This window comes from Trachemys scripta, chromosome 15 (assembly GCF_013100865.1).
Source record: "Trachemys scripta elegans isolate TJP31775 chromosome 15, CAS_Tse_1.0, whole genome shotgun sequence".
Classification (NCBI taxonomy): domain Eukaryota; kingdom Metazoa; phylum Chordata; order Testudines; family Emydidae; genus Trachemys; species Trachemys scripta.
The window spans coordinates 13,539,177-13,564,064 of NC_048312.1; the positions used below are offsets into that span (position 1 = coordinate 13,539,177).

Genomic DNA, 24,888 nt, shown 5'->3' on the forward strand with positions numbered 1-24,888 from the left:
TTCCTTGGCCCACGCCGCTTCCAGCAGCCCCCATTGGCCTGGAGCAGCGAACTGCGGCCAAGGAACGTACTAGCCGCCGCTTCCAGCAGCCCCCATTGGCCTGGAGCAGCGAACCGCGGCCAGTGGGAGCCGCGATCGGCCGGACCTGCAGACACGGCAGGTACACAAACCAGCCTGGCCTGCCAGGGGTTTTCCCTACACAAGCGGCGTCCCAAGTTTGGGAAACACTGCTCTAAGCCACTATAAAGAATAATTGGGCCTTTAACTTGAGTTTTGTATTTGGATGAAAGGGTTAATAGCATTCTTATTAATTCCTAATATATCTTTTCTGTGTGTGGTGGGTTGTTTTTTTTTTTTTTTTTTTTAATATATCTAGGTTATTTCAACCAGTGGAATATGGACAGAAACCTGAAGGTAGGATTGTAGATTTCCCAAATCCTCTATCATGGCGTACAGGGAATACAGTAACGGTTATGGGAACACATCATGGGAAAAGACAAGGAAGATTGCCTCTTGCCAGATTTTCAGCAAATCATAATGAGAAAGGTTTGATCTGTATACCAATGCATTGTTGTTACTTCCTTTTTCTCTCCAGAGCTTTTTCAGCACAAAGTAAATATTCCTTGTAGTTTGAGAACTATCCATATCCAATGATTTTTTTGTATCCCTTTCTTAAATGTAACTTGCTCAGGGTCTCTAACCTGAATTCTCTCTCAAAGTCAAAACAGATAATTCATTTTTTTTCTTCTATGAGGAGATTAATGTTGCTATGCAAACTTGGAAATTTTAACGTTCGGGGATCTCTAGGGATTCCATAGATTTTCATCTTGATGAAATCAATTCCACATATTTCACCTGCCATTCTTAGTGTCAGACATGCATCAATCTTTACTGTCTCTCTACGTAGGCTAACTAGACTTAGACATACTAGTCTTTCTTGGTCATACTCCCTGTAATAGTAACCACTAGAGTCGCTGAACACTGACTTGTATCATGTGACACAGCCTTCTGAGACCTTGACCTGTTTTAGGTGACTGAGAGCAGGAACTAAAGTCCTGCTTGTTACACCTTTATTAAATTCTCTACATGTTGATGGTTAGCCTATGTGTGATGTAGGTCTGTGCAGTTACATAAATAGAAAACTGTTTGGAAAGTATCCATAGTCAGTACTGAGTAGAAGACCCTATAAAATAATAATTATCAGATTCCATCTAAAAGCTTACTTAGCAAGAAAACAAATATTGAATTGAAATAGAAGTTGGAGATGGAGAAGACCTATTAGATAATTCAGTCAATTTCCTAAATGTACTTACTGCCTAAAGTATATCAGGCCATATTTTTTAAAGCCCTGCACAATATGTGAGAAATTTAAAATGTATGTGCACATTATTGCAAATACTACTTACAGTGCAAATGTGGAGTGTGTTCACACATCTGTTGCCCTGTTGTTCCTGACTGTCTCTGTCAATCGTTTAGATGTGGCTTCATATCCTAAGAAAACTTAGAGAGAGAGCTAATCTGTTTATTTGCAACTTCTGGGGAGGGGAAAGAAAACACTGAATTGTACTGAAGAAGCTATGATGGGAATAGGGAACCTTTACAATAGCTCATGGCAAAGTGCAGCTCATGACCCAAATGTGGAGTTTGGCTGATCTGCTTTCCTATCTGGAAATGTGACACGCAATGCGTGTGTAGGGTCAGTCCCCAAGTTTTAGGGTGTTGAATGAGAAACCTCTCAATTTAAATGCTGTGCACCTTTTTCCTTCTATTTTTACCAGGTGACAAGATAGTGAAACTAAGCCAGCTGGCCTCCACAGCTGGAGCCCCAGACAAAACTATTCAGCCAAACATGCCTATAACACTGCAGTTTAAAGGGAAAACATTTACTTTATCTTATGGCCAACTCTGCCAGCTTACTGGAGGGCATCTTCGGCAACTTCAAGGTACTGTACTGTTCAGCTTCAAGCAGTTGCTTTTGCTAAACCTATTGGAGCAAAACATCTGGCTGTTTATTGAAAATCTTGGATTATAATCTTTTTTGGAGAAGAGAACATGTCTGCATATATGTTTGCACAGTGCCTGCCTGGCACAACAGGATCCCAATCCTTTATTACATAAAAAGTATTATATTAAAATGTATTTATAGCTTTTATAAATGGTTATTTTGATTGCAGTAATGAACAGATTTGTATTCTCTTTAACTTGCAAAATTCTACTGGCCCACTTACCTCGATGATGGATGGGTAAAATTAATATTTTATTTTTCACTATTGTAAATCATCATGGCAGAAAGGAAAGGAGACCTGTAACACTTGTGCTGGGATTGTGTCAAAATTGTCAGGTCTTTTTTTGCAAGATGCTTGAGCTCTTGTTGCAAAATTATAATTGGGAGGCATTGAAAGCCGTGGACTGAAAGGTGGGATTCCTAGGTTCTACTCCCACTTCTGGTACTCATTTGTTTTATCATGGATAACCTAAGCAGTTTATAAATGGGCAGAGGCAAGTGATCTTAACTGAGTACTTTCTTCAGTTTTATAGGACACATTTCAGTTCAGTTCAATTGAAATAGCATAGCTCCTTAAGCCCAACAATTCACTTTAAGGGGTGGTCTTGGGGTAGGTGAATAATAAATACTGAGAATCTTAAATTCAAATTAAATCCCACTATTTCTCTCTGTCTACCATTGTTATTGTAAGTCTCCTCTCCAGGAGTACACAGTCTAAATAATCTGGTGTTTAACAAGAGAAATTGTTAGTACCTTCAATTACAATAGCATTTCAACACACACTAAAATTATTACAAGAACAATTTAAGTCCAATCCCTTGGCAATGCTTTTACAAACATAATTTTACCAACGGTGCTGATGGCTTGGTAATTTTATCGTGTTGTAGAAGCAATGCTGAACTGGAAGGTTGCTGCTTGATACTGGGTGCTGCTTTGTCCACTTGCTTGAATGACATGAACAGGCAGTGCTGAGATGAGAGTGCTGAGAGCTGGTATCTCATTTCAGGGAGATTTATCTCTATCTCTTTCTGTAAAAAGAAGAACAGGAGTACTTGTGGCACCTTAGAGACTAACAAATTTATTAGAGCATAATATTGGATGCATCCGAAGAAGTGGGCTGTAGTCCACGAAAGCTTATGCTCTAATAAATTTGTTAGTCTCTAAGGTGCCACAAGTACTCCTGTTCTTCTTTTTGCGGATACAGACTAACACGGCTGCTACTCTGAAACCTATCTCTTTCTGTAGTTTCACTAAATACAAACCTCTTTCAGAGTGTTGGCAGGATCCAAATATCATCTGTTGTCACATTTTTTTTATTGGTTCAGTATCTTCATGGGATGCTCTTGGGAGCACCTTCAGCTTGTGAACACCCCAATCTACTAATGCACATGCTGCAGGATTGTAAGTTTTCAACTTTAAGGTCATTGCTTTTGTCTTTGTGCTTTCCTTAAAGTTAAATGAATGTATATAAAAGAAATCAGTTTCAATCAAAATATTTCAAGAATTCTTTGTGTAGGTTTAAAACTGAAGCTTTTTCTTTGAAAAGAAGAGAGGCATGATAAGAGGCTCTTGCTTTAGGCTTTGTGGCTTCCTAAGCTAGGAGCTACACATCACAACTCTTTGAGCTCCTAGTCAAAGAATAGTTTCACATCCTTTAGTAAGGGAGAGTGTTCTGCTCTTTAAGAAGACACTCCTGTTGGTTGTTAGAATCTACAGTAGCTTCACCCACAATTTACAATTATAAACTCCTACCAATCACACTGTTCAAGGTAAAAATCACAATAAGTAACATTTAGATGTATCTGTCTAACATAAATACAATAAAACAATATATAATAATTAAGCAAAAGAAAGTTATAAATCTGCATTCCAGAACTTGTGCCATCAGACCTTGAAGTGATTAGTACAGATGTATGGCCAAAGAGGTGGTATTTTCCTTGAAGCTTTTCATATTTGTCACTTACTGGGAGAAAGCAAAGATTTCTTAGGAGTTTTTCAGATAGTCTGGACATTTCATTTAATAAAATAAGCAGCCAAAAACATTAACATGTGAGTTAATGCTTCACGTTCCATGGGCGACCTCTACTGGACTACTGTAAAGGATGGGAAAGCATGCCTTACAGTGATAGACTCCAAAGAGCTCAATCTGTTTTGTGTAACAAAAAGAGGATTACTGGTGACTTGATTACAGTCTATAGGTACCTAAATTGGGAACAAAACTTTTATGAGCTCTTCAGTCAAGTAGACAGGTATAATAAGAACCAGTGTCTTAGAAGCTGTAGTTTAACAAATTGAGCCTGGAAATAAGGTGCAAATTTTTAACAGTGAGGGTAATTAACCTTTGATAAATTATTCTAATAGTTATGGTGGATTCTCTATCACTGGCAATTTTTAGATTGAGATTAGAAATTTTTTAAAAATATGTACTCTAGTTCAAACAGGAATTAATTCAGGAAAGTCCTTTGGAGGTCAGACTAGATGATCACAAATGTCCTTTCTGGCTTTGTAATCTCTGACACTATATGTATGAAAGAAATTGTGTCTTCTAAAATTCAGTAAAGGCAAGTTTCTAAAATTATTGTAAATTTTATAGTTGTACTAATAACCATTTTTGCATTGATACTGAGGTTTATGCCCCACAGGGACACTAAGGGGGGTTGTAAGGCATAAATAACATTTGTAACGTGATCGGAAATCCTTAGATGAAATGCACTATGGAAGTGCAAGTGTTAATAAGAGTAATGTGGAAAGGAGAAAGCATTGAATATTTAAATCAGTGACAGACTTGTTAGAACTAATTTACTCTATATTGTTAAAGTTTTAGAGAGCTGTTGAGTCCTGGAAATCAACATATACAATATGGAAATGAGGGCTTTCCTTTGGAATTTGAGTTCAGGTACTCCACACTCCTAAAAAGACTTCAGGAAAAGATTTAAATCTATACCCCAGAGTGGGAAGTGAATTGGAAAACCTAACCTCAATGATATATATTTTTGACTAAGTTAAAGAAAGGGAAAGCTTTCAGGGAGGGGAAGAGGGATAACAATGCATCTGCTGTCTTCTAGAGGTCTTTTTGGTGGGAATGGGGAACTGAAATTTATAACTTGTCTTTAAAAAACAACAGCTTAAACCTAAACTTATTCTGGCCCAGAAGCAGATATGCATATTACTGTGCAGAAGGGGAGTTTCTGGAGGGCCATTACTTTCAAGATGCTAGAAGTAGGTATATTGAGGCAGTAAAATGTGTGAGCTGTGGGGAAAGTTGACTTTGGGGGGTTTATGCTATTGGAAGAAATAGCTTACCTTTTTTAGGCCAGATGAAGAAATGGCAGGAATCCATTAAGGTGTCTGATACTTGTCTGGTATTTAGAGTGATTGCTCTCTTGTGGACAAATTTTCATTGGATTCACTCTTACATAATTATTCATCAGGACCATGGAGAGAGGGGAAACTTATGCACAGGAAATTTGTGAGGGCATAAAAAACATTTATAGGAAAAATGGGTAGGTATCATTATACTGCTTTAATTGTATGGTTTCCTTTTTTTATTACATGAAGTGGCAAATACATTCCGTTCAAAATAGGTATAGAATAGATTTGCCATTCCCAGAATTTACTCATTAAATTGTGCATTTACAGTTGCAGGAAGTGTTCTTCACATTGTTTCAGTGCCAGGCTTGCGGTATTTGCAATCTCAGTGGCCGGTTACCTTGTTGCCCCTCTATCGTGCTGGGACTGGGACTGTTCAAGATACTGGCTTCCCAAAGCATTTAAAGCATCAAGCAGATGTGCCAACGTCTACACTAGTAACACAGCAAAGTAAGTAACTTTCACCAGATAGCATACGGGAATCTCTTGTTTCAGCAGAATACTATTTATTCAGTTTGGAATACGATTGAAGTATTAATATTAACAATGAGTCCTGACGCTTCTAGTCAGAAACAAAGAAAGAAATTTAGTTCATGACTGAAAACATCTGACATCTTTGGGGAGTGTTGCATGAGTCTATGGACTTTTTGTCATCTATTTGAGTACGTATAAGTACCTACCATACACCTTGGATATCATTTTCTGGTTCTGGAGACTGGAGACAAAGGAAAGGAAAATCCGTCTATATAAAACTGCCAGTAGCTACATATTCTGGATGTTGTTGAAGTATAACAGTTGATGTAAATTCAGATAAGGAGCTCTGTCAGAAGATGGCACCATGCCTTTCTGTTAGGTACATAATACATCTGTTGACAGATGTGCTTTCTGAAACAGGCAGAGAATGGGATCTTTGTTACTTTTAAATAGCAAACCCATCATCAGAGCAGAACAGGTTCATGGTATATGAAGCATATATGTTTCTGTAATGGTGTGACTTATGCAGTCGGAGCCTTGCTGTTATTTTGGTGAGATGCCCAGCTGAGCAGCTGGAATTTTAACTGTTAGTACACATTTTGGAAAAATAATATATATTTTAAAATCTTTTAGGAGCAAGCATTAAAGTTTTTGAACTATTCAAAATGTCAGTTTGTTTCAAAAAGACTTTTAAGTTTTGTCTCCAAAAATTGACCAAAGGAGATTACAGTGAATGATGCATGCGAGTATTTAGTGTAGTTGGATATATTTTGACCACATCTAATTAATATATTATCTATGAGAGACAGATCTTCTGTTGCTAATCAGACTTCTAATAGGCAAGGAAATATAACTCTGCCTTGTAATATGAGATAAATAGCATTTATTTTTTCAGTCTATTTAAAATTGAAATATAATTTTTCTTTCAGATTATGCCCAAGAGTATTATTTCTTTTGTTTTATTAAAGCCACCAGTTACTCCCTCTATATTATTAGAGATCTGCTATGTTCTTTGTGAAATTTGTCAAGCCTTCTGGGATCTTTGAATGAAAGATGGTATATACATGTCAATCTTTTTCTCTTTGGTGATATGTGTGGAGTTTTTAGAGAACAGTAGATCCCTATATCAGAATATCATTTGTATCCATCAAATTCAATTGTATATCTATATCCGAATATTGGCTATGAAATAAATACCTTCTTTTTGTCTGTTTGTTTTCTGGAAAAAATGCAGTTACCAATTTGGCAGTGGATGATCCAGAAACTGAATCAAAATCGGTATCTACCCTAGAATGTCCAACACAGGTATAATACTAGATATGGGGGGTGTGCGTGTGTGCGCGTACGTATGTACGTACCAAGTAGAACAGTATGTTAACAAAGCATGCAGAATATACCTCCTACATATTGTGTAAGATAGAGGAAAAGTTTCCAGGAATAGGCATGACATGGGAAAGCTAATTTGTTGATTGCTTTAAAATGTCCTATCCCAATATCTACATTTTCATCATACTTGTACAATTCTTTACTGCATTTTGTTTGTTACCTAATCTTCCCACACTTTCATTATTGGAATTCACACTTAAGGTAAAGTTTCTCTTGCACAACTTATGTTTGTGTGTTCTTTTGTTTACATAAGCTATATCTAGTCAAAGTATATTAATAACAGAATTTCATTATAAAAGACAGCGTTTGAGGAAAGGAACAAGCACCTAAAAGAACGCCTGGACAGAATATTTTCTGGAAATGAGCGACGTTGTTCCAGAGTCCCATTGTATGGCAGAGACTTGTTAGGAATTTGCTCTTTGATTGGTGAAAAAAAGATTCCTCAGCAGAGTTCTACCAGGGACAACAAATGGAGGTGGGCTGGTTTTGTGAACTGTTGCCTTTCTTCAAGTGCCTCAGGAGGCCAAAATGCTCCACTGCAAGCCCTGATCCTGACATCGGATCAGCGACAGGAATCCCTAAAGGATTATATTAATAGGTAATAGTAGTTCAATATAAAACTGACAAATCTATATTTTATCTGGTAGTAAAATCTGGGATTTTCTGAAGGCATTCCTCTTAGCTGTCCTATTAATAGACTTATTTACATTTGTCTTACACAAACTTTACCACAAAGCTTTCCCTTCTGTAAAATATGTATATTACAACTGCAGAATCATGAAAACTATTCTTTTTGCTAAAGAAAGTAAATCTGTTACATCAAGTTTCCTGCACTATTTTTTGTTTCCCTCATGTTTAATTGTTCTCCCATGCTATGTCTACATTTTGTATCCTGGTAGGTAAGAAGGCACTATGGTTGTAAATTGCATGGTAATCCCAGGTTATCTACAAATATTAAACATTTTACATTGTTTCTTTTTTAAATCCACCAAAAAAAAACATACAGACATTTCTGACTCTTTTTTTAAAAAAAAGTTAAATCTAGGGTCCATACTGAACAACAGATATAGATGAGTAAAAGATAAACTAAAGAGGAAATAAAAAGGGGAGAGGAATAGTGTGTATCTGGTTAGTTAGGATTTCTCTTACCCCACGTTCATCTGTAGAGGTAGGTACGCCAAGGAGTCCTTGGTTCTCCATGGCATGACACAAAGCTTTTATCCATCCATTCACTTTCAAGTGCCTTTTTCCACTCTCCAACCCATAATCTCATTCTCTCACTTTCTCAGTGCAGCAGGTAAAATCACTGATTCAACCTACACTTAAGAGGATGGGTTGCAGAATGATCAATTACTACTGTATATAAGACACCCTGGGAACAAGAATATAAAAAATTATGTCATAGTCAGAAAAGCACACATGAGGTTTAATAGTTATTAAATATGAGGATGATGATTGGATGAGGTATTATGCTGGCAGACACTTAATATTATAATACTGGTTTTGAATATTTAGCTCAGTGTTCCATAAAAACTGCGGATTTTTTAGCAGCTCTGGCTATATTAAAGTTTTGCTTCATTTTACAGCACTCTCTGTGTGCTGCCGGCAGCAGTTGCTGCTCCCGCATATTTGCGTGTCGGAAATCCTCCCCTTTCATATAGGCATGGAATGAAAATTTTCAAGCAGAATCTTAAAGAGCAGGCAGCTCCCTATTTACATCAGCTACAACAGATTACAACTCCACGCTTACTACAATTCCCTGATCGCCGACTGGTGCAGTTTGATTCAGGTAAAGGAGAATGGGTGGCAATATTATACAGACCTCCTTTCTCTGACACTTGACTGCTGCATGCAAACCTTTATATTATTCTCTTTCAAAAACAGGCAAATTGGAAGCTCTTGCTGTCTTGCTTCAGAAGTTGAAATCTAAAGGACACCGTGTGCTGATTCTAACACAGATGATTCTAATGTTAGATATACTGGAGCTGTTCTTAAATGTCCGTTTTCTCACCTACATAAGAATTGATGAAAATGTCAACTATGAGCAATATCTGGTGAGAGAGGCCTCTTAACATCTGTTTATTACTAATTCATATAACTGAGGGAAGAAAGCCCAAGTGGAGATTTATACGACAGCACTTTTAATTAAAAAAAAAAAAAAAAAGTCTTCCTATTTGGCAGTGCCATAGGCCTATTATGTATTTGGCTAGAACAACTAAGTGGTGGTAGCACAGAAAACACATTTTGTAAAAACAGATCAATTAAATTGCTAGCTCTCAAGGAAGAGAGGAAGTTGCCAAGACCGCATATCCTGAGTTGTCCTGCTTCATGATGATTTCTTGTAGAGAGCCTTAAATCATTTTATCCCAGATGAACAGTAGCTCTTATGTTTTAATAATATTCGTGACTTAATACTTGTGCTTATACTGTCTGTAAATGCACGGTGAGTGTTTTTAAGTTTGTTGGCTTTTCCTCAGCCTTACTCCAGGGGCTTTTTTGCCTGTATAGTGCCCTGGCATTGCCTGAGGATAAATTAAAAATATGCTCATATCCCTCCCCAGTAGGACTCTGCATTTCCTTTGGGGCCTACAATTTGAGCAAACATTAACCTCCATAACATAGTTAGTTCTTCTTTCTCATTTTTCATCTCATATATATCACTGTGCTTTAAGCCATATACAGTGTAAAACATCAAGAAAAATATTTTGCCTTAAAGCAGCATAGCAACCTGCACAGGACGGGGGATCTAATTTAGCAAGTAAAAAGAGAAATCAAGACAAAAGTATGCATAATGTAACAACAAAAGAAGATATTTGTGATGTGTTCTATGGAGGATAAATGGAATGACTGCATAGAGCTGTAGTATTTAGATTGGTCAACTAAAGCCTGATTCTAAAACATTTCAGAATAGTATGTAAGTTAAATTTAGGATTATTTATTTATGTCAATTTATAAAACATTCACAGGCTTTTTGTTAACACCTTTGACCTAAATCACAGAAATAAATAATAAAGTTAGCACTTTAAGATCTTCTTGTTCTTAAGATTAGTAAAATATAGTTCAAAGATTTCATGTACAACAATTTGGAGTTGTAACTATAACTCTTTCCCATTTAGGAGCTGATAAAAAGATTCAACAGAGATAAGCGAATCTTCTGTGCCATTCTTTCCTCCCACAGTCCTTCCATGGGTGGCAGTCACATAGAGGCAAACACTGTTGTGTTCTGTGACACTGATTTAGATCCACTGATGCATGCAAAAGCTCAGGAATGGTGTGATACAATTGGGAGAAACAAAGACATCCACATATACAGGTGACACTAGTATTTAGAAGCCAGTGTAGCTGCTGTAAAACTGAAATGGGGAAAAATACTTAGACTGGCCGAAGTGCTCCTAGCAATGGCTTTGGGGTGGGGTTTTCAAAAGTGCTCAATGTTGGCCGAACTCTGCTTCCATTAAAATCAGTTCCACTATAAAACATTTGCATTCTGATGTTAGGATATTCTCCATCTGAAGACTTTTTTTCCCCTTAAGACTACTTAAAACCTTGTTCTTTTCCATCATTATAGCTCTGTCTTTCTCTTCCATTTTTCTGTTCTCATATTCTAAATCATCTATATTTCTCAGTATTCTGTTCTGACTGTTACGGTTAATATGCCTGACAATCTCTTGATGGTGATGGACAATAAATGTCCTTGCTGATTTGAAGTCTATTAGTAGCTTTTGAAACCATTGACCAACAGGTGTTGGTGATCATGAGGCTCTAGTCTCACAGATTCATAGACTTACCACAAGAAGGGATCATCATGATAATCTAGTCTGACCTTCTGCACATTACAGAACCTCACCCACCCACTCCTGTAATAGGCCCGTGACCTCTGACTGAGTTCGTGAAGTTCTCAAATCTTGATTTAAAGACTTCAAGTTACAGAAGCTGTTCCAAAACTTCACTCCTCTGATGGTTCGAAACCTTCATCTAATTTCAAGCCCAAACTTGCAGATAGCCAGTTTATATCCATTTGTTCTTGTGCCAACGTTGGCTTTTATCTTAAATAACTTCTTTCTTTCTTTCTTTCTTTCTTTCTTGTGTTTATCCCTCTGATGTATTTATAGAGAGCAGTCATCTCCCCTGGCACTACTAGTGATGGAGGGCTTCTCTTAGGTGACTCCGCTAATTCCTGAACAGAGGGTTAATCATATGGACACTTGCTTAGCTTCTATGAAGTGCCACATACAGTAGTTGTAGTCTGACAGTTGCCCTTCTAAATGTTTGAAGCTATTGAGGGAGATCAACAGGAGGTATAGATTGTGGACTTTTCATACTGGGGATATGCATTGCAAGCATCTTTATGCTTTGAAGTTATTTTTACATAAAGTTGCTTTTTTATTCCAAACTTTGTCCTGTATTTTGAAAATAACTGTGTTTTGAAAGTGATATTTGAACTTGTAAAAGAACTTTGAAGTTTTGCTTGAAAAAATCAGGGTCTCTAATGAAAATGTGTAACAGGCCCTGAACTAAATTTGTGCTGCTAGACACCGCTATAATATAAAGAAAGTTAGCTGTAAAATGCTTAATTTCAGAAGAACATGCTTTTAATGTTGCTGTATTGACTGGGTGTTTTGTTCCACAGGCTTGTAAGTGGTAATTCCATAGAAGAGATGCTGTTGAAAAATGGCACTAAATGTTTGATTAAAGAAGTAGCTGCTCAGGGAAATAACTATCCTATAACATTTTTAACACAGGTACTTCAAAATGTTTAAGCATGTGAGTAGTACTATTGAGGATGCATGTAAATTAAAGCTAAGTGCATATTTGAGAGACTTACTGGATTGGTGTCAGAGTGCTCAACACCTTGCAGCATTGCTGTCTTAGGGCTGGTCCACACGAACCCCCCAGTTCGAACTAAGATACGCAACTTCAGCTACGTGAATAACATAGCTGAAGTCGAAGTATCTTAGTTTGAACTACAAGATACTTACCGCGGGTCCACACGCGGCACGCAGGCTCCCCCGTCGATTCCGCGTACTCCTCTCGCGGAGCAGGAGTACCGGTGTCGACGGCGAGCACTTCCGGGATCAATTTATCGCGTCTAGACAAGACACGATAAATCGATCCCAGAAGATCAATTGCTTACTGCCGAACCCGGAGGTAAGTATAGACGTACCCTTAAAGAGCAGCCTTTTGCCTGGGGCTAGTAATTTCTTTCATAAGCACGTAACATTAAACTATTATTGTAACAGTACGTTTTGTGCCCGCATAGGAAATTTTCATGATGATTTTACAAGGCTAGTTTAAAAGTTACATCGATTGTTCTGTAGCACTTAGTAACTATGAAATGAATGTAGAAACATTTCTTTACATTTAAAGTTAAATTTCATCCAGAAGAATTTTTCAGATTTGTGTGGGGTGATTTTTTTAAAACTTAATTTCCTGGTAGTACACTGTTAGGTTAAATGAAAAATAAGTTGTTTCAGCAATGACTCCCATTGAAAGGGGCTCACCTATTTCCTACTGTGGACAAGATGGGCTGTAGAAAGAAATAGGGTAACTTGTATGTCCTCTGCATTCTATAAGGCAAGATCTGTCATATGATATCATTGTCAAGACAGGTCAAGTTGAGAACTTAATGACCTTAAGATCATCTTGTATTATGTGTTAAGAATTTTCATAGGTAATAGGTAATGCAATTATAATTCTCCCTTCACGGACAGACTGTTTACTGAAAGAACCAAGAATGTGGATTTAAGATAAAATCAGCCATTTCAAATTTTCTAATTATAATTGGGAATCCAAAATACCTTTTTGACTTTCAGCAAACTGCTCAGGAGTTATTTGAAGTCCATTCTTCGTTAGAGGACCTTGATTTCAGAGTCAAAGCTGGGGAGTTTGTGGTACTTTCTGAGAAACCTTCCCTGGCAGAAACAATCTGACTTCATTTCCACTGAAGTGTTTTCGTTTTTAGACAGGTTACTTGTACCCCAATATTTTAACTTTTGTATATATTGTATCAGGAATGAAAAAAGTTTACTTTAGACATAGTCGCTCAGGGATCAGTATGATGTCTTGGCATCATTCACGTGCATACAGATTCTGCCCAGATTTGCTGAAAAACTTGTTTAGATTCTTCTTTGGGGTGAACTGTGGCAGAGTTTTGGGGTGAAGCAAAGGTTTTATTGTTTTGGCATCAAAACCATATATCAGTGGGTTTTGCAGGGCTGTAACCTGAAATCATATGACAGTCAGAGATTTGGGCTGAAGTTTTTGCCTGAAACTCAAAACAAAACTTGGGATATAAATTCCACATGAATCACACCTAGAAAAGATTTTGGTCAACAAAACAAAATCATAATTTAAATACTATAATGATATATGCCTGAGCGTTACACACAGATCTAATTGTAATCCTTGTAAGATTAAATTTAAAGAATGAACTAAATGATTACAGTGAGCACTCCAGAGAATAAAGCTTTGTAACTGTTCATTCTGTAGCATGCCATAGATTTGTATTACTAAAATCTGATCCCAATTCTTAGTTGAAGTAAAAGCTCTAACCATCATGGATATTTTTTTTCTTTGATGGATGAGGGCAAATCATGTGTTCTCATTTTGTTTAATTTTAGCACTTCTGCTAAAAAATTGTGTGGTGATTTTTGAAATCTGAGGTAATAAAGAAAATAAAGAGAGGTCAATGATGAGAAAACTACCATGATTGTTTGTGCACATCACCAGTTCTTTATTTCCACAGTTGTGCTATTGCCCTATTCCTAGCTTTGTTCATTGAATCAAATGAAAAATGGCTTTATATTCAGCTAAGATACTCATAAGTGTGTTTACTTTTCTAAAATTGAGAGTAAAGTCCAATTCCAATGTAACTTTTTATTACAATCACACACTGTATTTTTTCTTATAATGTTTTTAATATTTTCAAAAGGCTCTTAGCGTTGAACAGAGAAAAGAGGACCTTGGAAAATATGCACAAGAGGCAAGAATTGAGTCAAGAACTGAAGTAACTTCAGAGTTACGCTGTCCAAGAAGTATTAAGGCTCCGTCACAGTTAAAGGAATTGGATAACATTATGGATCTGGTAGAATTATGTCTTATTTTTATGTCTAACCTTTGGAAACATTTGAAAATAACTTCTTGTGTGGTAATGAAACAGAATTTTATTGAAGTACCCCAACATCACCTCACTGGCATCAAACTGTCTTCTGTACAAACAGCAATTAATTGCAAAGCCTTGGGTGATTGGCATAACTAGCTCAGACTATCTATTGGGTCATCAACATAAACTTTTCAGTCAGCAAGTTTTCTCTTGAGAGAGTGAGTGTTCTGGGGTAAACGTAAATGGTTTTACATAACCAGAAAGCAACCCCAGCACTTTCCCAGATGTATGTGCAACCCTCTATCCTCTTCCTAATGATCAAGTTAGCTATTTTTAGAGTTTCCTCTATTTCCTTAGTCTGATTGGACCTTCGTTTCCCATCCCTGTCTCCTTGTTGCTCTACGGACAACTCTGTTTAGTCTTTGCACAGGGGAATATCCTGCTTACTGGAAAGCAATTAAGGCTTCTTTACAGTGTACAGTGGTATTATCTTCCTTTTTCAGATGGCAAAATGGAGACCAAGATATTCTGGCTTATCCCCGGCCATACTGTGAGTCAGTAACAGAGCTAGGATTAGAACTTGGGAATTTTTGGCCCTCAGGCCTATGTTCTGACCATCAGACCATGCTACTTTTTTGTGCGTCAGAAATAAAGAATACTCTTTTTCCTAAATAACTGGTAAAATAGGTTTGTATTTTAATTATAAACCTAAATAAGTAGCAGTATTTGAAAATGTGTTTTCCTAAACAGCTGACGCCAATTGAAAAGTATGCTTTGAATTACTTGGAATTATTTCATGACTACAATGATAAGGGAAAGCAGAAAGTCAATGAGGTAAGGAAATACATTTCACTACTGGCAATATACTATTAGAAAAATGGTAACCAGTATCGCTGAGGCTTTCGTGACAGCCCTTTGTGCAGCTGCGGCGCAATACAGACGATGACGCACATTGTCAAGGAATGCCTGCTGACTAGGTTCAGCAATGGCCTAGAAGAACTGCATCATGCCACTGAAGATGCCATTGGCTAGACGACAATGCACATGTTAAATAAATAAATTTAGAAAAATACTATTGAAACTCTTGTCACTGAAGATTTGTTTAAAATGGTTGTGCTTAACATTACATTTAAAAAAAAAAAAGACTAAGGACGAAAAAGACTTAGTGAGCATTTATCCCTTGCTAAAAATAAGTTTTGTGTATATGGATGGAGTGGTAGGTTTGTTTCTGTGTCCTGGCATTTCCTGTCTTACTCCATGAGAATGCAGGTTGATCTTAGTAAACTCTTTGTAGCACTATGTTGTCATGTCAATAAATGCATCCATTCCTTAATTATCATATCCACATATGTGGCAATCCACTTCTAAATATCATGTAATTTTTTGTGAAAAGCTAGGCAGTTACTTTCTGAGATTGCAATGCTGTAAGGCTTAATTTAATTTTACTGGATTTCCCTGTTAAAAGGAGTCGAAAACTGCAAACAGAGAGTGGGAACTCAATCATATCAAGAAGCTCAAGGAAAAGGAAGATGAAATGCAGTGGGAAGAGGAGGAAGAGCTCCTAACCTACACTAGGCAAGATGCCTACAACATGGTAATTTCAAAGTAACCTTAGTTCTTGCCTTTCATGAAATTATGTTTTTGTGATGATCAGTGTGCATTTAAGGGTGAGTTGGTGGTACCTATTAGTCTGGCTCCCACCTTGTACCCTTTAACTCTAGTTTGTAGTCTTGTCCACAGAAGTGACCCTAATCTTTCCTAATTTTGTAGAATTGATGGTTTCTGTTTGGGGAAAAAAACAGCAAGTCCAGAGGCTGATTTGTCTGGACATCTGGCATTGTTGGCAATGCTAAGCAAAAAGTGGGAGGTCAAGATTGATTAGGGATGAGGCTTGAGAGGAGGGCAGAGGAGAAGCAGGAGGAAATGAAAGCACTGTTGCGGCTGGGAGTGATAGTGTGCTGCACCTTGAAGCTGATCTGTTTCATTAATGTACTTATATTTAATTTTGGAGTAATTGTAACTATTTACTATAGTGATTGTAAATATACCTATTCATCGTTAGCTGCTTGTTTGTATATGTTGGGATCTCTTCACTGGTATCATTGGTATCATTAAGAGTTGTATCTTTCCTGTACAGGAATATGTCTATGAAGACCCAGATGGGCAAATAGAAAGAATGCCAGTAAGTCAGTAATTTTTTTTTGAAGAGGAAATAAACCTATCTGCAGTTAGTTAACTAATCATGATGACATATAATCTGTGGGTTTTTTTTTTTTTCAGATTTGGACTCCTCTTACTCTGCCTCCAGATCACAATGACGTCTACATTGATTCTGTTACGTGTCTGATGTATGATTCCACACCAATTTCAGAGTCTAAGCTGCCCCCTTTGTATGCCAGGAAGGAGAGTAAGCAATTCCGAATGGATCCATCTGGTAGCCTTTCCTTATTTATTTCTTTGTAAATAAAATGGAAAATTTCACAAACTCAAGTGGCCAAATTTTAAAAAACATTTATATGTTCATACCTAAAGATTAGGGTGTTTTGTATACCATTTCTCTAAGCAAATTAGATTTTTTTTTATTGATGTGAATGATTTTGAGTGCTGACTTAGAGACAGAGTGCCTTTTGAAAATTGGGTGCCAGAAGTCTTAACCTTTATTTTCTGAATTAGAAATAGAAATGAATGAATGAAATTAACAGGGACTGAGCAGTGAAACCGGTGTTATTCTCCCTCTTGCCTCCACCCCCAATTAGGCTTATTTCCTGTCTTGAGAATCACATTCAGTATGTTATTTAAGCTACAGTAAAAACGAAAATGAAAAACTATAGTAGCTGTGGTTTAGTAGTAATTAAAGGAAGTCAAAGCTATTATGATTGAAGAGTTAAGTTAGAAATCACTAGTCTTCTTAAATTTAGTCATAGCTGACAATAAATTGAAGGTAGACACCTTTTTACATGCAAAACACAGTATTGTGAACACCTCTAGTAGAGCCGGATGACTGGTATAGTCATTTTTTGCTTTAACAAAGTTCCATCCATCCTTTCACTGAAACGATCCCCTCGTTCCACTGATAGCTGCAGGTAGGAGGAATAAACATCGTCATGGAGAGATGGCTATTCCTCGGTCACTTTTTCACCGAGCGACTCCAAGAATGTTGAAAATGCGTCGAAAGGGTAACAAGCAGAAGACCATCCTGCTGAAACAGCAAACATATGTCACAAAACCTTTGCCTGCTGTTGTCAAAAAAGCTACTGAAGCTGGCCGGGCAGCAGCTGGACAGGACAATCCTGAGTGGCTGATTAGTGAAGACTGGGCGCTGCTACAAGTAAGAAAGTCCTTCTGTTTTATTATTGGGCTTTTTGAGTTTTTTAATTTTTGCTTTTAACTATAGTTTGTTTATTGGCTCCAGAAATAACTTTTCTCTGACTTTCTCTCCACAACGTTATTTTCAGCATCTGTGAAATCTAATTAATTTGGTGACACCCACACACACACAACATTTACTTTACACTTCGTAGTATTAGTAGTGTCCTCCTGAGTCTTATACCTTCTTCTTTTCTAGGCAGTGAAGCAGTTACTGGAGCGTCCTTCAAATCTTGCCGTCATGTCACCAGTGCACACACCCAATTGGGATCTCGTTAGTGACCTTGTTAAGTCCTATAACCAAGTTTATCGCTCACCAAAACAATGCCAAAATCGATATGAAAATGTTATTATTCCAAGAGAGGAAGGAAAGGTGAGTTTAAATTGAATTGTGCATTCCTTTCACACACTAGGGGCACCAATTTATTCAGTTTTCATTGTAGACTGTACAGCATTTTTCTTGAACTATTGTAAAGCTGCCCTAGTGTTCAGCAAACATATACTGTAAAATTCTGTATACCATGGTCTATTGGCAGGTATTATACACATTTCTCACACCAGACAGACAATATGGAGTATGTTTAATATATCACATTAAATAAATTTACAAAATATATTCCACTAATACTGGACAAAATTTTACATGCCTACTTTGACTGACCAGCTTGAATAGAATACAGTGATGTAACAGAGTACAGAATATATAGATTAACAAAATAAATGATTGTGATTACATCTGATATTAAGGAAGAAATTAAAAAATCTGAATTAACTTAGATAATATGGTGTAGATTTTAACTTTCCCTTATCGACTGGGTACTTAAATTTGATCCAAGCAATGGGGTTCCATCTTTACCAAAGCCTGATTCTCTGTCACTAATTAAGGATTGAAACAGACATCTTGAAATAAAATTAGAATAATTTATAGAGAAGAGCAGACTGATTTTAGGGTTTATCAGTTAAACAAGTTACAGCACAGTAGTAAATTCTGTTTGAAACATCTTAATTAGAGCTAAACGAATAATTTATTTTACATTTGGTAGTCAAACCAAAAAATCAGAAAAAAGATTTAGTTAGTTTCTAACAAAAACTAAATTTGTTTGGTTTTCCTCACCTAAATGAAAAAACAAAAATTTTTGTTTGTTTGAGCTGAATGAAATGTTTTGAATGTCAGATCAAATCAGTATTGTTGAAATGAGATGTCGATGTTTCCAAATTTTTTTCAGTTTTTTTGGCTGAAACTGTTTGCTGAATTTGACCTGAATTCACAAATAGTTTGAGCTCCCTGTCCCCCAAATGCATTTTTTGGCAAATGTTTACTATTTGCCAAAAATATTTCACTCAGCTCTTGCTTTTATGCAGAGTAGAGGCAAAAGTGCTAGTGTTAAATAATTAATTCTTTGGGTCAACTCTAATTGGTGCCTCCTGGATTAGTCGTGGTATCTTTCTGGAAGTGATTCTTTGGACTCAAATTATTATCATCAGACTTTATCACATACTTGAGTCATAAGTGAGGTTCCCTGAAATGTTGTCTGAGCAATTTAGAAGTATTACTGTTAATTGGGTATAACTATAGTGTGCAAAAAATAAAACTAAAATATTGTAGCTATGTCTTCTCTTATTACTGATTTTGAAGGTCATCTAAAGGAGAAAGCAAAAACTAGTTGAGTATGGTTTTCAGAGAGAGTTTACCTGACTATATCAAATAAGACACGTTAAACTTAATTTTGCACTATATAATAAACAACAAGTTAAAGTTTAAGTTTCTAACTTTCTTTTGTCAATATAAAGGATTTACCTCTTTGCAATCAGGTCAGGGAGATAATCCAGTGATTATTACATGATTATTATAACCTTAACAGTTAAGAGAAGTTGAGTTATGAAAGAGAGAGACACAGACAGACAATGCACACACCTATTATTATGAAAACATTTGAGTCCTTAGAGTGAGAGATGAACCACAGATATGAGCTTATTGACTTGATGAATGACCTTATACAAGTCACTTCATGTCTTTGACTCAGTTTTCTATCTGTAAAATTAGGAAATTACATGGTGTTTTCAGGTTTAACTGACATTTCCAAAATTCCCTGATGGTGAAAAGCACTATAGAAGTGACTATTTAATAACTGATTAGTTGGTAAATTTTAAAACAAAAATGACAAGGCAGTTATTTCTTTTTAGTATCTTCAAGTGGCAAAAAAATGAATTAGAATGTGTCAAAGTCCGGTTTAATGTAAACCATAATTTTTGAGATATTACAGTGGTGACTTACGGCATTTATCATCTGATGCTATTTTTATTTCAGAACATCAGTAGTCACCCTGTTTGTACCAGACAGATCTATGCTGAAGACCAGAATGCTGCACACATGCAACTTTACATGAGTCACTTTGATTTAATGAAAAAGATAGCAAGAAAAAGAAGTCCCTCAGTTAAACCTCTGTATGTTTACTTAAAGCCCATATCATTTACATGTTTTAAATCTGATAAAAATGGTGTGTGTGTGTGTGTGTGTGTGTGTGTGAAATGCAAACACTCAGACAATTCCATTATACTTGTCAAAGGTGTTCTGATTCCACAGATATTCTTGTGTATTTCAGTTTTGGCATGATTACCTTCCTGAAGAATCCAAATCATGCTTCTGTACTTGCAGTACTCGCATTACTTGTTGTAATGTCTCAATTGCATCGCCAGCTAGCTGTATGGATGGTGAGGTGGGCATGCCCCACTGATCAGTTATCTCCTTTATGCCCCTCTTAATCCCAGCAATATGGCTACCATCCTTTTGAGTAATGAGAACTGCATAAAACTCTGCAACTACGGTCTCACCCTAAGAGTGACTCTTTAAAAATGGCATTGTGAAATTCATTGATTTGTCCATTTTTTAGAACCGACAACGTGCAAATTTACAATAAGCTTTTAGAGCTAAACTGTGTTCTTTACATGTCATGCATCATATCCAGTAAGAAGGTCTGCAGATTAAATTGTGCCCTCTACCACATCCATGCCATCCCATTGTGGTGTAACGGGAGTTGCTCTAACCTTACTGAGGCCAAAATCTGAACTATGGGGTACAACAGGTATAACTGAGGACAATGTAGAACAACAGTGAAAGGGGAAGTTGGAAGTTTTGCTAGATGGGTCAGGACCACTGGGTCTTTTGGCACATGCAGAAGTATGAGAGAAGTATAAGACTGTGGGATAAGCACTATAGTTTGGTTCAGCTAAAATGATCAGCAGTGAAATAGTTGACAGTTTAAACATCAACACAGTTATCTTCATATTTCAGATTTAAAGGCTATTGATATAAACTGGGCACTTCACACATCTAGCTACTCTGAAAAGGATAACTAGCCAGGCAAGGACTGGAGTGCATGTTGCATCTGTTGAAAGGGTGGCAGAACTGTTGCTGCAGTGTGTTTGGGTCAGACAGAATTCCTTCCAAGGATTTCCAGTACAACAGGGTGCCTCTGCACACACTATAGCATGACTGTTACTTGAGAGCCACAGTCCTACAACTTCTGCTCATCAAGAGAGGAGGAAGTGTGAATTGCTGTAAAACAAGGTTATTGGATAAACCTCATTGTTCGGGCTATATTTTGGCAACCTGGATCAATTATTTTTAGGACATCCAAAAACAATGGCTGCTTTTCACTTGTATGTTTGATAGGAAGAGAGAATGGGAAGATGATGGGCAAGATATAGATCAGGATTAGGGTGTAAATCTGAACTCCAATCCTTATCTAGTTTGCTGTCATCTCTTTTGAACCTTGTAGACATCAAACAAAGGCCTAGTTTTCACACAGATGCATCAGTTTAACGAAAGGTGTGATTTTAAAAAAAATCAGTTTAATTAAATCAATGTAACTTTGTGTATGGACACTCTTAAGGCATGTCTAGACAAACTGTGTGTGGCAAGCTGGTGTGTAAATCTATATTGCTCCAGCCTGCTGTGCACTGACTGCATGGTCCTTGCACTCTAGATGATTCCTAGTACATTTGACCTTTTGCTATTTCAAACAGCGGTGTATAAAGTCAACCAGGGAACACCTAGCACACATTAATAGGATAAACAGCAGGGTCACACCAAGAGTTAGGCCTGGTCTACACTAAAGAGTTAGGTCAACCCAGCTATGTTGCTCAGAGTTGTGAAAAATCCACACCCCTGATGTGTAGTTAAACTGACCTAACCCCCGCCATAGCCAGCGCTAGATTGACAGAAGAATTTTTCCATCAATTTAGCTACAGCCTCTCTAGGGGAGTGGGGTGGATTACTTATGCTGATGGGAGAACCCTTCCCGTTGGCATCAGTAATGTATACACTGAAGCACAACAGCAGCACAGCTGCAGTGCAACTGCTGTGCCACTGTAGCGTTTCAAGTGTAGAGAAGCCCCTAGTGTGCAACAGACTGGTATGCTGTAGTTTTACACCCCAGCTTGCTGCACACTAACTGTTCATCTAGACAAGCTCTTAAGTAGATTTAAACCTCTTTTATATAGGTTCAGGGCAAGGTAAACCGATGTAACCAGTTTTAAACCAATAGAGCAGTGGTGCCTAAACTTTTCAGGGTAATGCCCCCCATGTCTGCGTCCCCCCAGAACCAGGAGTGGGGGAGGAGGGGAACATGGATGGGGTAAAGGGGCTGCAGCTGGGGGTGAGTCTGGAGCCAGGAGTGGGGCTGGAAACATACTTTGCACTTCTGTAGTGCCTTCCAAGACTAGAAAAATGTCCTGTTATCTGTTGGAAGTGGATTTTTGTTAAATCCTCTCTGAAACTAAATTTTATATCACAATAATGTATATGGTTAGATAGAAATATAATATGAACAGTTAGACATTTTGATGATATTCTTAGAAGAAATGTGTTACATTCTAAATACTAACCTTTGCACCTTATTTTACTGCTGATTTGCAGGAGCTCAGGCATTGGATGTACATGTCCATCAGTTTCCAAAACTTACACATCAAGTAGCTCAGCAACAGAGCCATCCATTCCCAGATTGTTCAAGGCCAAGCTACAGTGTAGAAAAGGTAAGCGGCTTTGCTTGCTGTCTCATTCAAATGATATATGCTTTTTGGTGGTGTTTTGACAGTTTTGCACAGGGGTAGGCAACCTATGCCGCGTTCAGCACGCGAGCTGATTTTCAGTGGCACTCACACTGCTGGGGTCCTGGTCACTGGTCCGGAGGGCTCTGAATTTTAATTTAATTTTAAATGAAGCTTCTTAAACATTTTAAAAACGTTATTTATTTTACATACAACAATAGTTTAGTTATATATTATAGACTTATAGAAAGAGACCTTCTAAAACGTTAAAATGTATTACCGGCACGTGAAACCTTAAACCTCATCGGTAGGCCAGGTACTAGAGCTGATCTTCTCTTTAAGTGACCTGCTAAGGATTTTTTTAAAATTGGGTTTTCCAAGGTTCTGCTGTCAGCTCTGCCACTGATAAGTTCTGTAATCCTGGAGCAAATCAATCTTTCTTTGAGTATCTTCCTATCTGTGTAAAATGAAAGCACTACTCATCTCACAGGCATTTTCTGAGAATTAATGTTTGTACGGTGATTTTTGAAATCCGCGGATAAGTGCTACATAAGGGCAAAATATTATTATCTTTATTAACTCCAAGAATCCCGGTCTCATTTCTCCCATTTTATAAATGGCAAAACTAATTACTGAGAAATTAAGTGATTTTGCCCAAAACCACACAGTAAATCAGTATCAAGTTTGGGAATAGCATTTCATTCTCCTGACTTTGTCGTGTTCTTAGTCTCAGGCTTCTCCAGAGTTTCTGCCATCTCTTACTTTTGTTTCACATTTTTGACTGTGTAAAATGTACAATCAGCTAGTAACTTACCTTCATCTATAATTTAGGTTCAGGCTCAGTCACAGACTGCGGCAGTGTCCCAGTCACCACCTGCTGGTCACCACGCCTGAATGATTTCTGCAGCAATGGCTACAGCTCAGGTGATCCCCCAGAAGCCAGTAGAGGAACAGGTCCTGACAATAGTCTCTCTCCAATCACTGACTCCAGGTGTACAGAACTCAGCAGCCTCAACCAAAATTAGCAAGTAAAAGTGCACATGAGGTTACCTACTTTCATACTGTGAAAGCATCTCTGAAACCTTGTTGAACTAATGATTACATTAGAATAAGCAGAAAAGTACAGTATTTTATGCTTGCTAAACCATGACAATAAAATCTGCAGGTTGTCCACATTTTATTTTCCAAATGAAGACTGAGCACTTTTTTACAGACATAAATGCAAGAGACGTTATTAGTGAAATCTGAAAAAAAAATGTACTCAACATTGAAAATGTATTAATTGGAATGTACAGATAAAAGGTCTGTTAAAATGAAATGCTTTCTGCTGACAGAAAATGACCATCCTTCTATACCAAAGCAGTGAAATTACAGACTAAATTACAGAGACAGAGGTGTAATCAACATGTTCATCATTGTGCTAGGCTATTGTCTCCAGAGCAATATCAAATAATAGCCAGTTATTCTTTAAACAGAACTACATTTTACTAGTGGAGTGTTGCACTGAATGGAATGCAGAACAATGAAAACTGCTGACTTTTTTTGGTTAGATCTCCTGTAACTGAATAGCTGTCCTGTTAGGTGTATGGAAACAAAATGCAAACTGTAAATTTTTAGATGAATCTTTAGCGCTGTAAAGTAGGAATTCAGTGAACACTGACATACTGCCTAAACAGTGTAAGTTGAACAATAAAGTGTCCTTTCTGTTCATATAAATTGCTTTATTTCTGTCCTGTTTCTTTGTGCACGTCCAGGGGTGAAAGTAACTTAAAGGACTTACTGGTACCTTGGAGTCCTGAGCGGGGGGCGTGGCCTCAACTGGAAGAGGCGATTTAAAGGCCCCGGGGCTCAGCCCACCGCAGAGCTCTGGGCCATTTAAATCCCTGCCGGAGCCCTAGGGCTCTTGCAGCCGGGCTCAGGAGGGGATTTAAAGGGCCCGGTGCTCCAGCCACTGCGGGGAGCCCTGGACCCTTAAAGCGCCGCCCGAGCCCCACTGCCTGAGCTCTGGCGGTGCTTTAAAGGGTCCGGGGCTCTCTGCAGCGGCCTGGGCCCTTTAAATCCCCACCGGAGCCCTGCCGCCGCTACCCGTGGTTGGCATGCCTCAGGATTGAGCCCCACGAGTCAGATGTTTAACTTG

The 24,888-nt window shown here is 37.6% G+C and overlaps 2 protein-coding genes and 1 non-coding gene across 4 annotated transcripts; all 3 read left to right on the forward strand.

The window, feature by feature from the left end:
* The first annotated feature begins 352 nt into the window (after positions 1-352).
* Positions 353-13,164, forward strand: LOC117888212 (E1A-binding protein p400-like). Its single transcript, XM_034791444.1, has 10 exons — positions 353-546; positions 1,779-1,943; positions 5,645-5,824; positions 7,083-7,153; positions 7,534-7,832; positions 8,821-9,023; positions 9,119-9,288; positions 10,351-10,547; positions 11,865-11,976; positions 13,048-13,164. Exons 1-10 carry the CDS (start codon positions 474-476, stop codon positions 13,162-13,164), a joined length of 1,587 nt encoding a protein of 528 aa, XP_034647335.1. The 5' UTR covers positions 353-473.
* Positions 9,703-9,840, forward strand: LOC117888367. The gene has a single exon (XR_004648317.1). It is a non-coding gene; the product is annotated as a small nucleolar RNA SNORA49 (small nucleolar RNA).
* A 975-nt stretch (positions 13,165-14,139) lies between the features above and the next one.
* LOC117887977 (E1A-binding protein p400-like) lies at positions 14,140-24,467 on the forward strand. 2 transcript variants are annotated; one of them, XM_034790891.1, is made up of 10 exons: positions 14,140-14,318; positions 15,087-15,170; positions 15,802-15,930; positions 16,474-16,518; positions 16,617-16,770; positions 17,414-17,664; positions 17,902-18,075; positions 20,011-20,147; positions 22,621-22,736; positions 23,583-24,467. In XM_034790891.1, the coding sequence occupies exons 1-10, from the start codon at positions 14,310-14,312 to the stop codon at positions 23,774-23,776; spliced, it is 1,293 nt and encodes a 430-aa protein (XP_034646782.1). In that variant the 5' UTR covers positions 14,140-14,309; the 3' UTR covers positions 23,777-24,467. The 2 variants fall into 2 exon arrangements, with proteins under 2 accessions (XP_034646782.1, XP_034646783.1); XM_034790892.1 differs by having other exon boundaries at positions 16,617-16,743.
* Positions 24,468-24,888: the final 421 nt, after the last annotated feature.